General features: G+C 35.0%; 1 protein-coding gene across 1 annotated transcript; it reads left to right on the forward strand.

The window, feature by feature from the left end:
• Positions 1 to 33: 33 nt before the first annotated feature.
• Positions 34 to 13,513, forward strand: LOC136811134 (DNA-directed RNA polymerases I and III subunit RPAC1-like). The gene is made up of 13 exons (XM_067067748.1): positions 34 to 134; positions 8,054 to 8,125; positions 8,357 to 8,464; positions 8,839 to 8,901; positions 9,278 to 9,371; positions 9,614 to 9,739; positions 9,962 to 10,011; positions 10,712 to 10,844; positions 11,331 to 11,450; positions 11,739 to 11,806; positions 12,032 to 12,080; positions 12,425 to 12,945; positions 13,040 to 13,513. The coding sequence occupies exons 1-12, from the start codon at positions 72 to 74 to the stop codon at positions 12,532 to 12,534; spliced, it is 1,056 nt and encodes a 351-aa protein (XP_066923849.1). The 5' UTR covers positions 34 to 71; the 3' UTR covers positions 12,535 to 12,945; positions 13,040 to 13,513.
• Positions 13,514 to 16,931: the final 3,418 nt, after the last annotated feature.

The following is a 16,931-nucleotide window of genomic DNA, read 5'->3' on the forward strand; positions in this document are numbered from 1 at the left end:
TTTTACCGAGGAAAATTCGAGGAAAACAAAAACAGCACCGAAAATTTTTAAAAACGCATGTCTAAAACAAGATGGCTGCCACAGTTGAAGATATCAGAAAAAAGGTTCACTTAGAAGAGTTCAGGGTTTCCCATGTAAGTCGATTTTAATCACCTTGCCATTATTCTTACTTTATTACAATAAGATTCATCTTCCACTTTTCTAGCAGAAAAAGACCAGGGAAGCTGAAAAATTAGTAGCTTTAGAAAATTACCATAAGTTGGTCTAATATCATCAACATCTCTCATCTAATTTCGAAACCCTTCTTTAGAGTTGAGAATTAAAAAAGGATGGTAAGAATTGTTGATGGAAGGCATATTTCTTTGCTTAGGAATCAGAGAAGAAAAATTCCTTAGTTTATCAGTGATTCTGACCTTACCAGGGGATGTTAATCGAAAAATTCGATCACCAAATCAATCAAACTTAATCGAAGTCAATCGAAAATGATTGATTTTCGATTAGCCAAATTGATCGAACGCCAATCGAATTTCACATCTTTTTTTTGATTGGATTTGATTACCGTTCGATTACCGTTCGATTGGTGTTCGATTGACGTTCGAATTGTTTCGATTAGCTTCAAATTTGCATATACTTTTCGATTGATTCGATTAGTTCGATTAATATGTTCGATCAATAGACCTTTTTTCAAAGAGGCCACCCTGTTGAATAATTATGTAGTCCAGCAGAAAAACAATGGTAAAACCATGCATAATTATTACAATATGCATGATACAGTAATTATGCATGGCTCTATCATTGTTTTTATGGCTGGACTACATAATTATTCAACAGGACGTCCTCTTTGAAAAAAGGTCCATTCGATTTATGTTCGATTGGCATTCGATTAATTCGATTTATGTTCAATTGGCATTCGATTGATTCCATTTATGTTCGATTGGCATTTAATCAAATTTTGTTCCTGTTTTTTTGTAATTTCGATTTTCGTGGTTCCGTATTTCCTCTATACCACCGCCCTGTTTTAAGCGCTCCCTTAATATAAGAGCACCCTAATCTCAAGTTTCGAAATAAATGCCTCCCCCAATAAGCCCTGCCATCCAATAACCACCTGATTGATCGAGTGCGGCCGGGGATTCTGCACTTGTTCGACAGTACACTTGTTCGACAATACATTTAGTTGACAAATCGTGAAAATTGTCGGCCAAATGTATTGTCGAACAAGTGGGAAGATCAGTTGTCAGACTTCCCAGTTGTTCGAAATCCCACTTGTTCGACAATACATAATTATCCGATTGTTCGACGACCCACTTGTTCGACAATTATGTATTGTCGAACCGGCAGGTTCAAAATGCATAAAACATAATGCATATTGCATAATGCATAATGCATAATATTTGAAAAATGTCAATTTTAGAGTCTATAATAAGGAGAATTTGAAAGATGTTACTTTCAACAAAACAAATATACCATTTTCTACCAAAAAATAAAGGGTAGAAAGCTGTAAATCTGTATTTTAGATGATGAAGAAAATCCATGATCCACTGAAATACTGATCTGTTGCATTTTCTTATTATTTATGCTGGCGGAAAACCCTTTGTTGTTGTGATTCGAATGTTTTCTCTTTTGTTCGAATTCGAAAAGTAAATATGTCTGGGGAAATCCCTCTGATTTGAATGTTTACTTAAGAAACTCTTCTAAACAGGGTTTCACGGTTTTAGCCTCTACAAAGGAGAGTTTTAGAAAATATAAAATCGTTCTGTAAATTACACAATACTATTATGCATTATGCAATATGCATTATGTTTTATGCATTTTGTAACTGCCGATTGTCGAACAACTGTATTTTCGGACAATTACGTTGTCGAACAACTGATCATATAGTTGTTCGACGACCCACTTGTTCGACAAAAGTTGTCGAATTATTTGAAAAATTCTGAAGTTGAATATCGTTAACCTACCCTGAGATCAGATCGTGGTTGTAATCTGACCAATATGCAATCTCGAAATCGTAAAGGACCGCGTTCGTCTAAAAGGACTGGGGATGACAACAAAGTTGCGTGATATTGTGTTTATGAATAGGGCGCCGTATTAGTTTTTGACTTTCTGGCGCACGACAAGATTCTTGTTGTAAAATTTTCCGCGGGAGGACTATTTTACTCAGATGTATAATTTTCAAGTGCCTTCAGAGGTTTACCGTGCACGTAAGAAAATTATGAACAGCTGTTATCAGGTTATGTTAACCTGGCTTTGCGTAACAAAACAATTTAAAACAATTTGCATTTTTTTACGGTACTTTATACTCTTAGGTGCCAAATAAACGCGCCCCCCCCCCCCCCGGACCTTTAGGACCCCCGTTTATTAATTTTTAAGAATATTTTCACCTGTCAAAGAAAAGGTCCCTCATAGACGATGCTATTGTTCGTGTAATATATTATTATGATATTACGATATAACATAGTTGTATATTATACTAGGTCATAGTTTGCACTAACTGCCACCGCTCTCATAAAGGTCACGTATTTAAAACAAAGCTTAACAAAACGACTTAAAGAATCATTTCTCGTTTTTTTAACCCGGTTTCGTTTCTTTTAAATCTTCGAGTTATTTTCCTTCCTGTAGATTCTCGGATTCTCGAGTTATTTTGGCGTTCACAGCAGAAGACTCAAAACACACCCACACACTTTCTAGCTTTCATGCAGTAGGGTGGTCCAATGGCGGAAAATGCTAGCGGCGTGGAGGCAAAAAACAAAGTTGATATTTGTTCACTTTTTGCTTCCCCGATTTTTGCCACTGGGGCATAGTTCGGAAGGGGGTCACTACCCCCCCCTACCCTAGAGCTACCCCCCCTACCCTAGGTTCTTCCCCCTTTTAAAATTTGATGCTACCCCCCTCAAAATTTTAAAATCCTACCATAATTCTACCGGTGAAAAAGCAAGAACATTCAGTGTAAATAAGCAAATAATTAGGAAATCTGAATTTGGTGGTGTACGCTTTGATCAAAGGTAAAAGTACAAACATACTAAACAATTAATAAAGAAGACGTTGCATTGTAAATTAAAAATAAAACTTCTAATTTGGGAAAACACAAAAAAAACATACCACTGACATCTTACCCCCCCCCCTTTCTAGATGAACCCCCCCTTTCTGAAAACTTCCCCCTTTCTAGAAAAAATTCTCTTACCCCCCCTTTCTGAGATTTTCTGAACATCGCTACCCCCCCCCTTTATAAAGGGGGGGTGCGAACTATGTGGGGGGGGGGGTTTGCTGACCAGCACTTAACTTAGAAATTTTAACCTGTTACTCTTGATATGAACAACTCGGAAATGTTAACTCATTTTGCGTAACTCGACATTCATTTTAAAGACCGAAAAAAATTTCATCGCGCGGGCCGCTTGGAAATTTCCCGCCCTGATAGAGGAATGAGAAAATGAGTGGAAACAAATAATTGTCTAACAACTGTATTGTCTAAGTCTAACAACTGACAAGTGGGCGTCAAGTTGTTCGACATGTCAGTTGTTCGACATGTCGACCAAGTGAGCTGCCGAACTACTATATTGTCGAACAACTGACATGTCGAACAATTTGACGCTTACTTGTTCGACATCCCAGTTGTTCAACTTTTATGTCGATATATTGTCGAACAACTGAGATGTCGAACAAGTAAGCGTCGACCAACTGGGAAGTCTAACAACAGATCTTCCCAGTTAGTCGACAATACAGTTGTTCGACAATTTTGCTAAAATGTCGAACAACTGAGCTGTCGCACAAGTGTACTGTCGAACAAGTGACCTAGGACCGTGCGGCCTGCGTATTACGTGGGAACCAACCCCACAGAACTATCTCAGTAGTAATAATTAAAGACAGTCCAGAAATATAAATAAAATCTTAAGTTCGAAATTAGCACTGAAATAGGATACAAACGGTATTTCGGAATTGCAGAATTCGACCTTGTTTTCTTCGGAATTTTGGAAATCAGGCAAAAGGTCTTCGGTATTTCAGAATTCTGATATTTTTTCGGTATCGGAAATCCATGAATTTTTGCTTCCAAATATTGGTTTCATAAGTTTTTTATCCCCCTTTTTCGGAATTCATTACATACCCGGGCCCAGTACCTACCTACTTAATGTGGCATACATAGTTGAATAATCGATCAATTCATTATATTCCCGGTACTACGGTTGGAAGATGATGGGTATGTCCGGATGGGACCCCAAAAAACCAACCTTTAGAGAGACTGATTTTTGCTGAAAAAGTGACCCTTAAAGAGACCCTTGAAAAATTTCCTTCGGAATTTGAAAAATTCTCTACCCTTAGAGAGACTTTTCAATTTTTTCTCTCTAAATCAAAAAAATTTCCTAGAAATCTTGAATTTTCCGACCCTTAGAGAGACTGATATGAATTTTTGTAATTTTTGCTACCCTCTTAGAGAGACTTTGAAAGGTGAAAAAACCGACCCTTACCGTCCGTCCTCAGGAATTAAGCAAACATTCTTCCGCTAACTTCTTTTGGCGGGAAGGGAATTTCATGGTGGTGTTACAAAAAATCTTCCAAATTTAGCCCTGCAAAATTTAAACTTTTTAAAGTAAAATCGAAGTTGATCGAACGTTAATCAAAGTTGATTGAACGTTAATCGAAGTTGATTGAACGTTAATCGAAGTTGATCGAACGTTAATCGAAGCTCGTCGAACGTTAATCGAAGCTCGTCGAACTCAATCGAAACCAATCGAATTTCACATATTTTTCGGTTTCAATTAGAATTGGCGTTCCATCAATTCGGCTAATCGAAAATCAATAATTCGATTGGATTCGAGTAAATTCGATTAATTCGATTGGTTCGATTGGCAATCGAACGTTCGATTGACATCCCCTGGACCTTACTGTTATTCCTATCCTTAATACAGTGAGTGGTGCTAAATCCGACAGCCCTGCCTAAATCCGATGGGGTCTTTCAAAGATACAAACTAAAATAAAAACAAGCCTTTCGCTATGACGCAACGAAGATACTAAAGTGTCAACTAAACTGAGAGATTTGATACATTGAACCAATTGAACCAAATAGAAATAACAATAATTGCTTCTTATACAAAACATAATTTTTTATTGCAATATGTACAACAGCAGTAACAGCATCATAAAAAGTAATTATTTTTTTAACAATTCACACGTTTTAAATTACATTAATTGGCATCTTGACATTATAGCCATCTTGTTAGATGTTTTGTTTCGAGAGTTCTTGCAATAGTTTATCGTTCAACTTGCCTTGGAGAGGGAATGTTTGTAAACATAGAATTTTTTTCATAACAGTTATTTGGGGGGTCGGAATTAGGCAGGGCTGTCGGATTTAGGACCACTCTCGGTATAAAGAAGGCGAAATTTTGTTTGGAAGGAAATGCGAAAGTATCTTCAATGCATTTCTCTAGAAAGCAAAGTAAGAGATTGTTGACAAAGCAAAGTATAGAGAGTTGATAGAAAGCAATAGATAAACAAATGAATAAAATTGCAAGGTAGCGAGTTGATATAGCAACAGATAAACGAGTGAAGAAAGTTGGAAAGTAGCAAGTAGATAAAGCAATAGATAAACGAGTGATTAAAGTTGTGAGGTAGAAAGTTCATAAAGTAATAAACAAACAAACGAATGAAGAAAGTTAGGAGGTAGCAAGTTGATAGATAAAGCAATAGATAAACAAATGAATAAAGTTGCAAAGTAGCTATGATAAAAAGCAATAGATAAACGAACGAGAAAAAAGTAGCAAAGTAGCAAGTTTATAAAGCTATAGACAAGCCAAATGAAGTAGCAAAAAGTGTTTTCTTGTAATTTTTTAACTTCGCATTTTGCGAAGTGCAAAGCTATAATTCAAACCCTGAGCTTCAGCATAACTAACCTCTTTCACCTCTTGCTTCTCTTCAATTATGATGTTCTCGATCTTGGTTTCTATCTTCTTCTCGAGTATGCTCATCTTTGTTTCAAGGCTTTCTTTGATTTCTTTTGTAATAACATTGACATCATTTGATTTCAGTTGGGAAATTTCTTCATTTTGAACTTTCATGTTTTCACATGCTTTAATTTCCTTTTGAAGTCCTTCGATTTGGTGTTTCTGCATGTTTCAACACGTTCCATCAGCTTTGGCGAGATCTTAAGAGCCAGTTTTTTTAAGAATGGGGCAGTTCCAATAGTTTGAAACTTAGATTTTTTTCATTTTTGGGCATTGCACATAGAAAGTTTTTTGATATAGAACCATATGCTTACTCAAATCAAAATGAGGAATTGTTTTTTTGGTGATTCTGAAACTATGGCATTATACAATTTTCACAAAAAATCAAATTTTCAAAATGGTAGCTGGAGTTATGACGTCACAATAACACTACAATTTTGATTTTAGGGGTATTTTATTTATTGAATGAAATTTCTGCCTCAATAAGCTATCAAAGAGTACCATATTTGATTTTCCTAGAAACCTTTCTGAAATGTGACAAGGAATCATGATTTTCAGCTAAGATTTACTTTCTAACTGCCAACTACTGCCTGCAATAGAATGACCTCAGCTATAGTCAAAAAATTGAAAAAAAAGCCTTTTTGGCCCAAAAATGCACATTTGACAACTTTTTTCACCTAGTTTCATAGCTTTTATAAGAAAGATTCATCACAACCCTTATATTACGACAAATTCAGTCATAGCTCCAGCTTTTGATTTTGAAAATTTTGATTTTTTTTGAAAATTGTATAGTTTACCGGCCATAGTTTCAGAATCACCAAAAAACAATTCCTCATTTTGATTTGAGAAAGCATGGTTCTATATCAAAAACTTTTGAAGTGCAATGCCCAAAAATGTCAAAAACTTCAAATTGGTATTAATCCACCATTATGGATTTTCAGACCAAAATATTTCGGGATTTTACTCAGTTCATTGTACTTAAAAACATACCCAAAAATGAAAAAAATCTAAGTTTCAAACTATTGGACCTGCCCCGCTCTTAAAAAACGTTCTTAACGCAACTTTGGTATTGAAAACTTTGAGATTTTAACGTTAAGCAAATCTGTATTTGGTAGATTGGTAGCTGGGAACAATCATAATGAACGTCTAGGTGGCACTTCCTGCAGGTCAGAGTGTCTTTTGGTGTTGTTTCTTCTCTAATAATGCATTTTGTTGGGGTACAAACCTCATTTTCAAGCTGCAATTCTTGGTCATTTTCATCGATTTTTTCCTCCATTTTCCTTGCGAGATTTGCCAGCTTAAATAAGAAGTCTTGATGCGAAAAAGTATTTAGTTATGCTTATTTATGCTGACATCATCAAAATTTGACAAAGTTTTTGTTTTTAAAAAGATTGACTTCAATGATATTCATCCTTGGTTTGAAAGGATTTAAATGAATCATTATTGAGAAATTCAATTTGTAGTTTTTATGACATTATCAATTATGACATCATTATCAGTTTTTACAATTTTTAGTGAAAATGAGCAAAAAACAATTAGGTTTAACGCCAGGTTAGAAGCTACATCATGGTACCCTTTGTTTTCAGTCATTTGTTTGGTCATTTTCCGTTGACTTATGTGATCTAAAAATCATGGTAATTTTCACGTATTTGTGACATGCCATAACTTACCCGAGATTATTTGTTGCTTTGAATTGCACAAAAGTTGGATCTATAATAGTTGGAGAATGTGACGTTCTATTGAGTAACAAATCACTCAGCCATATTATTATTACTATTTCTACTTTTCCTCAGCCCAGTACAAACAGGATAAATTTATCTTGTTCCTAGCTAACAGCTGTGTTGTAATGATGAATCAATTGTATGATGTTATCATTTAAAAAAATTATGCCAGAGTAATTAGTTATCCAAAAGACTGTCACAACTATTACCTGAATACCTTTCCTGTAATAGTTCAAAATCGAAAGATGATTGGAACATTTGATTGGAAAATTTCACAAATAGTATTTTTTCAAGGACATTGTCCTTTCTCAAATTTATGTTTACTAGTTGTATCAAAATTAATATTATCATACCAGTAAGGCCAGCTACCTTTTGAATATGTTTTTATTGATTTTTTTTTAGACTTCGTCCTCAAGCTTTCCTGGTGGATACCCTGGATATGACGATTCTTGGAATTTCAATACATTTAAAGAGGTTTTAAGATTTGAAAATAATCTTTTTGATATCACAAATTTTATGATCAGTTTTGTTGCTATTGAGTGTCATTGGGATCTTTTTTTGGGAAACCATTTGTAAGAAAGAGAAACATGGTTAAAAAATCCAATGATAATAACCCCATTCTTTTTAACTGGTCAACATAAAATAAAAAAGAAGCATGATATAAATACCAGAAAAGATCTAAGCAATATTTCTTTGTATTTATAGAACTTTCGAGTTGACATAGTTTCACTAAATGAGAAGGAAATGGAATTTGACATGGTGGGGATTGATGCTTCAATTGCTAATGCCTTTCGTAGGATTCTTATTGCAGAGGTATATAAATTAATTAATAAATTTTCACAAATAACAATAATTCGACTCATATTCTGATATCAGGCTTGTCAAATTTAAGAAATTATACATCTTATGATTGTCCATACATCTTCTAAAAATCAGACAGCTCACTCAAGGCAAGAGACTTCTCTTAATGTATAGTTCTCTTAAAATATAAGTTCCCCTATATTTATGCTGTTATAGTAATCACTGTGTGATTTTGTTCACTAAAATAATTAACCCTCCAACACAACGCCATATTATTTTTTTGCTTGGAGCAAAGGCGATACTACTTCATATTCTAATGTCTTCAGAAATTTGTATTTTTACCAACATTTTGTCAATTTTTAGAAAAAGTATTTTCGCATCTTTAGGTACCGTCAATGGCCATTGATAAAGTTTTTATATTCAACAACTCCTCAATCATTCAGGACGAGGTAAACATTCAACCAGTCAACTTTTTTCAATAATAAAACCCATTTTGAGCTGGAAACTTAGAAATTAAGTTTAAAGAGAGTTATATCAACTTTTTGGTTCGTTTTTAAAAAGTCACTCTTCACTCGTTAATTGCTCGATCCTAGAACATAACTCAAGTAGAGACTGGTTGAGAACATATAGGGGAAATTTTCCTTACAGAGCTTAGATTTTCAGCAAATTGTCTGCTAATTGTTTTATTTTATTCCTTAAATTGATATTCACCTCTTTGTTCATATAGTGGTAGTTCAAAATAATTCAATAGACTTAAAAGTCGATGAGTATGTAGAGAGACTCGATTTGTAACCAGTTTGAATAGTGATCAACCCTTTCTTTCAGGTCCTTGCTCACAGACTTGGACTGATACCAATCTTTGCTGACCCAAGGTTGTTCAACTTCCCTCCAACTCCAGTAGAAGGCAAAAACTTGACTGGTCGGTATAAAGTTATGATTTTTTTCATTATAATATTCTTGGCTTGGTTTTGTTACTTGTCTGCTGTAAATTTTCCTTGCAATATTGCAAAGAAGTGTGGACAATTCATTTTACGGCAGTTATTGGACAATAACTTTTACAATACTCCTCCTAGACTCATTGTCCCTATTATTAAAAGTAAGCTAATGGACAGCATTGCACGCTTCTATCGTGATGATATTTTCATATTTGTTTTGTTATAGAGGAAGAACAACTTCACACAGAACCTGATGTTCATTTGGTGTTCGAACTGAAAGTGAAATGCACTATGAATCCTGAAGCCCCCAAAGATTGTGTCAACCCTGAAATTATGTACTTGAATAATAAAGGTATTTCAAGCAAGAATTTACCTACAAACTAAACATCAGATACGGAATTCCCTCAACTTTGGCTCTCCAGAGAGAGAAAAAATAAGAACATTTTTGAAACATTTGACTTACAGACATTACATACCGACTCGAAGTTTTCCCCTGATTTCCTTTCCCACAACATTTTTTTCCTTATCATATTGAGATAGTTTATCATGAGAGAATGGATGATTATATTTTCAGTGACAACGAAAGACATCAAATGGATACCTATAGGTGATCAGGAGGAACAGGTAAGCAAGTTCAAGTCATGGCATCGATACCCAGTGTTGAAGTGCTTCCATCTCAAACGGATTTTCGTCTCAGTGAAGTACATAGCTTCAGCCAGGTTTTTAGCTCCCCCCAACAAAGGAAGGTCCCCCCCGACAATTTAGCTCCCCAAAAAAAATTGCCTTGTGCTAGGCCCCCTATGCGAGTACAGTAAGACTGATAAATGAAAACTAAATTTTACTTGTATTAATATTTATGTTTACAAATCTTTTGCTTTTTATATTTCATTTAATAGTAAGATAAGAGATCTTTTGAAATTAGCTGAACAGCCCCCAGAGTCTCAGTTATATCATCAACTCCCCCAACAATCTAGTCCCCCCCCCCTGTAAAAAATAAGGGGGGGGGCCTGATGCTATGAAGTATATAAAGAGGCTTTTCCCTATCAAAATTCTCCATATTTCACCAAAATTTTAAGAGCAATTGCTAATTTGCGGTGTAAAATCCATTTTTCCATTTCAGACGAAAAACTTTGTTTTGACCACGGTATATTTTTTACCAATATTAGAAATATATAAGAAAATAGAAGAATACTCCTGGAGGCTAACCAACTAAATTCCGTGGATATTGCAGGAGCTTTCAATGTTAAAACATTTCCAGTGGTTTCTTAACAATATAAACAGATACAAACTCATTTTATCCATCTCTGTCCACTTTTATATATAGTTTGGTGTTGATGGCATACGCCCTGTGTTTGATGACATTCTAATTGCCAAGTTGAGACCTGGACACGAAATCGATCTGAGAATGCATTGTGTCAAAGGAGTTGGTTGTGATCATGCCAAGTTCAGTCCAGTAGGTGAGTTGCCTCTACAAATAATTGGTTGAGTTTTTCTTTAATAAATTTTGTACAACTGTCAATGAAATATTATATTCAAAGTTTAACAACCTTGGTCTTTTGCCAAGTTAGACATTACCCCCCCCCCCTGGACGTGACTCTCAACCTCTTTCTACCTCATTGCAGATGCAGAAAAATTACAAATGGTATATGTTATGTTTATGATAGGTCCCATATTGGAAGGAATTATTCTATTATAAACGGCTCTTACGAAATTCGGACAAGTCGGTTATCAATGAAGTAGTAAATATTGAAGAGCTGATAGGTCTCTCTGGCGTTTTAAACCACTTATTTTTGTATGTCATATTCAAATTCCTTATAAAGTTACTGATTCTTGCTCCTTTGTACTTGTGGAAACATGGAAAGTTGGACATGGGTCTAGTCTAGAGCGAACTAGAAAATTAGAAAGTTTTTCCAGAAATATTTGAAGTATAAAACATTTTTTAGCGACTGCTTCATATCGGTTATTACCATCGATCACATTGTTGGACACAATCACGGATGACTTAGCAGACCGTCTCATCAAGTGTTTCAGTAAAGATGTCATCAAAACGAAAACCAAAAATGGTGAGTGCAATATCTCTCACAACCTACTACTCGTACTACTAAGTATTTTCATATGTACATTCGAGAGGTTGCTGAATTCGAGCCATCAAATTACTCGCGTCTTTCTGTGATTTTAATTTAAACGTTGCTCTCCACATATGCAAAGGTCATACACTTTCATGGAAGCATGGAGAGTGTCTTTGGCAACAGAATTCTTCTCCAATTAAGAAAAGAATTTGGTCAGTTATGATCCTTGTATGACTTTCTTAATTTAATTAGTGAAGAGACTTCTTCTTTTGAATTTAACAGGAGTAAAAAAAGCATACGTTGCAGACGCACGAAAAGACACAGGGATGCGTGAAATATATCGTGATGAGGTAATTCTATATTGATATATTACATTGGTGATGTCTATAGAACATTCCAGATACTATAAACCAGACCCCATTACTCGAACAGTTCGAGAAACTAACTACTCGAAATTATCGAGTCTGGCATAAACATTGCTTCGTTGCGGTAACCCATAACGATGAAAGTAAATCTCGTTGTATTAATTTCTAATAATAATTTAATGATCATACTTCTTAATTCTTACTTTTTAGGTGCTAAGGGACAAAGTCAAACTCGAAAAAATAAGAGACCATTTCATATGTAAGTTTTTTAATTCCGTTTACATTTTGTCTTTAAAATTAAAATATACTGTGTCCCGAAAAAAAGAACGGTTCAAAACGGGAAAGTTATTTCGTTTGCGAAAATCAAGTTGTCCATCGTTACTTTTCCTAGGTAGGGATAGTTTAGGGATACGAACCATGTTCCACATCTGCAAAGAACCATGCTCATAGCCTAGGGAATCGATTTTTTATGGGTAAATTAGTATGCTTTAACTTTTCAACATTTTTGAGATATTTTATTTGCCTTCTTACGTTAGATGCTATCATTGCTCATATGTTTTGTTTGTTGATGAAAGAAATTAATCATAATTTTCATTTATTTAGTTTCAGTCGAATCTACAGGTGCACTACCCCCTGAACAGCTGGTCGAGGAAGCCATTAAGATCTTACACGCCAAATGTCAAATTTACGTCGACAAACTGAATAGTTTATGATGAAAAGAAAAGAAATAGGAAAATGTCATGGTTTATTCGTGAAGTCACAGAGAGGCCATATAAAAAATGGCGGACTCGATTGCATATCTTTTGATTGTACATGAGGAAAGCAGTCAGCGCGGGAACCTAATGATCTGATCCACCAATATTTGGATGGTTGCTTGGTGAGAGATCAAATAATGGAAAGAAGATTTTCGTTTTTGTTATGTTTCTCGTACTGAATAAAAGGACACGATGAAAATAAAATGTCGTGTTTGGAAAATCATGATGGGTTGGCATATCGTGAAAAAGACATTTCAAAAATGAGAGAAAAATATATTAGCACATTTATTTTTAGCAGAGGGAGGTATAGTAAACGGTGTTGTGGAATTTGTTGTGAAAATTTGAATTTCAGATTTCTTTCTTCTATTGGTAGAAGACGTGAGTGTAGGATGATAGCGATTATCTTGTAGGCGGTTTCGAGTAGCATTATACCACGATAGTGAACGAAATATGAACTATAAAGGTCACTTTATGTGAATTATTGAATTATAAAACTGGCAGCACATTTTAACCACAGTCAGCTTGGTTTAATACATAGTCCTTCAAGTCCAGTCGAAATCCTAGTCTAATCACTGTCTACTTGACTATGTTATAATAAACTTGTCGGGTGATATTTCTATGAATCGTAATTTTCAATTTACATTTTTAATTTTATTGAATTTGGGCCTGTGGGATGATTTACCCTGGGTACAAGAGACCAAGTTTTGAGAGAAAAGATTTATGATATTTATTCGAGCTGTGATACTCACGGTAGGGTTATTGCCGTCAAAGAAAATTTTTTTTTTCGGCTTCATATTATTTTTCTAGTTTCATTGAAACTTTATTGAAAGTTTATCCAATGTATCGAGCACACTTATTTACATCTCCATTCATATTGTTAGCAAAGAAATGTGAAAAATAAGGAAATAAATCGAAACTTTTCTTATGTTTAATGATAGAGTGTATTGTGAATTTATGTGGTACTTTTGGCTCGATTTTAGATCGATTGAACAAACAGTTTGCTTTGGCAGCATTTTTTTTTCCATCTTCGTGGATCATTTTATCAATGTAAGAGTGATTAAGAGTGATTATTTGCGAATACTCTAAAGAAGGAGTTCTATTCATTCTTGAGGGAATATTCGGTTAGAAATGATCAATTTACTTTTTCGCCTTTGCGGGGATTAGACAGTCGGGGACTTATGCCTTTTACTTTTATTACTTTTTACTACTTTACTATCTCTCGTAACGATATTAACACAGGTCTCTTCTAAATACCAGATAGGTCGATAAGTGTTTAGATAAGTTTACATATCTTTCAAAATTCAAAGAGAAGCGAGTTGTATGAAATTCACCATGTTGAATGTAAGAATTGAAAACCAAATCGGATAATTTGAACCTAAAGCCTGATAAACTTCCGTTACATACATAATATGTCTGATTGAGATCAGTGGCATTGCAAGAATGAACATAGAGATTAAATCCTACTGTTATTATGGAATTAAAAGAATTGAAGATAATTGATGGGCCATAGCTGTTCATTAAAAATAGATCCATCCCTCTATCCTATTTTGTTTAATTATTAATGAGCTAACGTATTGAAATACCAATTAACTTCTCATTCCTTTTACTTTTTCTTATAATACTCTCTTGTTTGATTGCTGTGATTTTTTGCTTTAGTTCGCGCGAGAAACTAAAATCTTTTTCATGGTTTTTAGAAACGACTTGTATATGGTATATAGTCGATGATGTGGGTGTTTTGATGGCTTTTAGAGTGAGATTTTCTTGTGTTTTTTAGATCATAAAAAAATTAAACTGTTTTGGATGTAGTAAGTTGGGGATGTGGAAATTAAGAGTATAGAACGGTTGAATTTAGGAATTAGTTGATGGCTCAAAAATTAGTACTTATGGGCCATAAGTACTAATTTTTGAGCCATAGGGGCTGCGTTATGGCTTTCTCTTACTGAAAACAGTTTTTTTCAGTGAGGATGGGGTCCATGGTCTGTGAAATCGCACAAAAGCTCAAAAAGCTTTATTTTCCATCCCATGTCTCTGTCAGACTACCCAGACCCCCGTAACAGGCGGAATTAATGAGTTGGTACGGATGAATGGGATACGGGAACGCATCACTGGCACGACCACTGAAATATACCAGGCTTAATAAAAATATCATAAAGTTTGTACTTGACAGGCTTCAAAGTTAGATACACGTTTTTTTGTTAAGAAACTAGTTTTACCAAGCAGCTTCATATCAATGTTTCTTAAGAATAATCAGCCTCGTGGAAGGCTGGATTTGAAGGTTCTTAAGAAACTGAATTAAAAAATGTTAATTTCTCATTCTCAACCTCAGCATGTTTCTTAGATGTTTCTTAGTTTTTTTGTGTTTCTTAAAAAAACAAAAACGTGTAGAATCTTAACTTCGTCTTTCAAAGTCCAAATTTTATCTGTTATGACTTTGTTTCTTGTAGTTTTAGACCTACATAAAAATATTGAAGACACGAGCATGGTTGAATGTCAAATGAACACCACGTAAACAGATCCACGAATCAATATGTTGCACAAGAAGAGTTTGATGGATTTACTCAAGATCTCCAGCCTTATCATCATAACCCACCTCTATATTTCAATATGTGCTTTCGCCTACACAAAATTTGAAACAAACCAAAGTGAACTTGGAGAAAATATTGATCAATTTCTCATGCAGTTGAAAGATGGGCGATTCTCAAATCAAGATGGAATCGAGGTTTTAAAAAAATACAAAGATATTCGTCACAAGGAAAGAGCTTGGCGTCAAAAGGAATGGTTTTCCAGCTACCCCAAAACCTTTGTTTACGTCTTAGCAGCTCACTCCACTTTAGGTAAATCTATTAAAACCTGATATTATTTTTTTCATATCATACCATATCACACATCAACAATCCGCCTTTTTCATAATACTGTGAATTGAAAGAATTAAGGCTTGAAGAACGATCCACTCTTTAAAGATCCATTGCCTTTAAAAGCAAGCAGAGTAATTTTATAGTCATTGCACGAGAGCATTAAGTCCGTTCACACCTGTATGTCGTCTAGAATCACCAATCGTGCTAGCGAGCTAATGTATCTGTGTTTTTTTTTTGCGACGGAGACGGTTAGCTTCTGATTTGTCTACATCCTGACTGACTGAGGACGACTGTAAATCGGATTTCTTACCGTCCTCGATTTCGCGGGTCAGAACTACAGACTACTCCACTGTCCTCAAAAGTGCCAACAAATACATACACCTCACCATTGCACCGTCTGAAACTTAACTAGCCTGAATTTCTAATTAATTTTTTCAGGAAATCGTCATATGAATGTCAAAACATTGAACGGTCAACTTTTTTATGTCTTAACCGTCCCACTTGGTGTTCTCCTCTACTACATCATGATTCACGTGGTAGCTAGCCGGTTGGTCATCATACTCAAAAATGCGTGTATGTTAGTCTGGAGGCGCGAAGATGACGAAATGTCGGACACGGAACGAGACTTGTTCGTACGCGTCAAATTGTGTTACACTGCGTTGCTGACCACTCTCGTTACCATTCTCCTACTTGGAACAATATCAATCGCATTCGAACGTCCTTTCGTCACAGAAATTATGTACATTATTGATGTTATTTACACAATTTCATCATCTGAAAATTTCATTTTTTACGATTTTGCTCACGACGATGTTAACGCTTCAATAACCACTTTAGTTTACTTCGTTTTAATCACCTTGGCATATACAACAAGCTCAAGTATCATATCTTTGTTTTGGTATCATAAATGTGACGATATTTTGGCTTACTTCCTTGGAAAATGGGTCTACAAATATCTTCAAGTAGAGGAAGGTGCAACATCAAAAGGTGTTTATGATGATTACCGACCCATTTCGATGAGTGATGAGACACCAGAATTGAAGGACTTGCCAAATCTATTGGAAAATAATATGAATTGGACTAAAAGAGATGAAAAGTCTGAAAATGAAAAGCAATAATGTTGAATGATTAATACACAGTAAACTCTCGCTTATGCGAACGTCTATTATTCCAATTTTTCTATAATTCGAACTTGTTTCTAGTCCCCGTCACTAGACTAGTCCCCGTCAACCCTGTTAAAGTCCTTTCTAAGTAAGATTCAAACTTCACTGCAATTCAAACAGATTCCCGTTTGAGTTCGAATAAGTGAGAGTCAACTGTAACAAAGTCCTTGAAAATCCTCATAAAATATCCGAATTTTTAGAATTGAGGTTCTCGTCTTGCAGTATCTCTCAGAGACATTCTGTACAAGAGAAATGAAGGATGATTGATTCCTTTGGAGGTACAGTTGACTCTCTCTAATTCGATCTTCGAGGGACCAAGAATTTTCTTCGAATTAGA

This window comes from Clytia hemisphaerica, unplaced genomic scaffold (assembly GCF_902728285.1).
Source record: "Clytia hemisphaerica strain Z4C2 unplaced genomic scaffold, Clytia hemisphaerica genome assembly, whole genome shotgun sequence".
Lineage (NCBI taxonomy): Eukaryota > Metazoa > Cnidaria > Hydrozoa > Leptothecata > Clytiidae > Clytia > Clytia hemisphaerica.

Excerpts from the sequence above, each read along its gene's own strand:
- LOC136811134 (XM_067067748.1), top strand. The coding sequence starts at position 72 with ATGGCTGCCACAGTTGAAGATATCAGAAAAAAGGTTCACTTAGAAGAG. Across the intron at positions 9,740-9,961 it reads TATGTACTTGAATAATAAAG|TGACAACGAAAGACATCAAA; the intron begins GTATTTCAAGCA and ends TTATATTTTCAG. Across the intron at positions 10,012-10,711 it reads TAGGTGATCAGGAGGAACAG|TTTGGTGTTGATGGCATACG; the intron begins GTAAGCAAGTTC and ends TTTTATATATAG.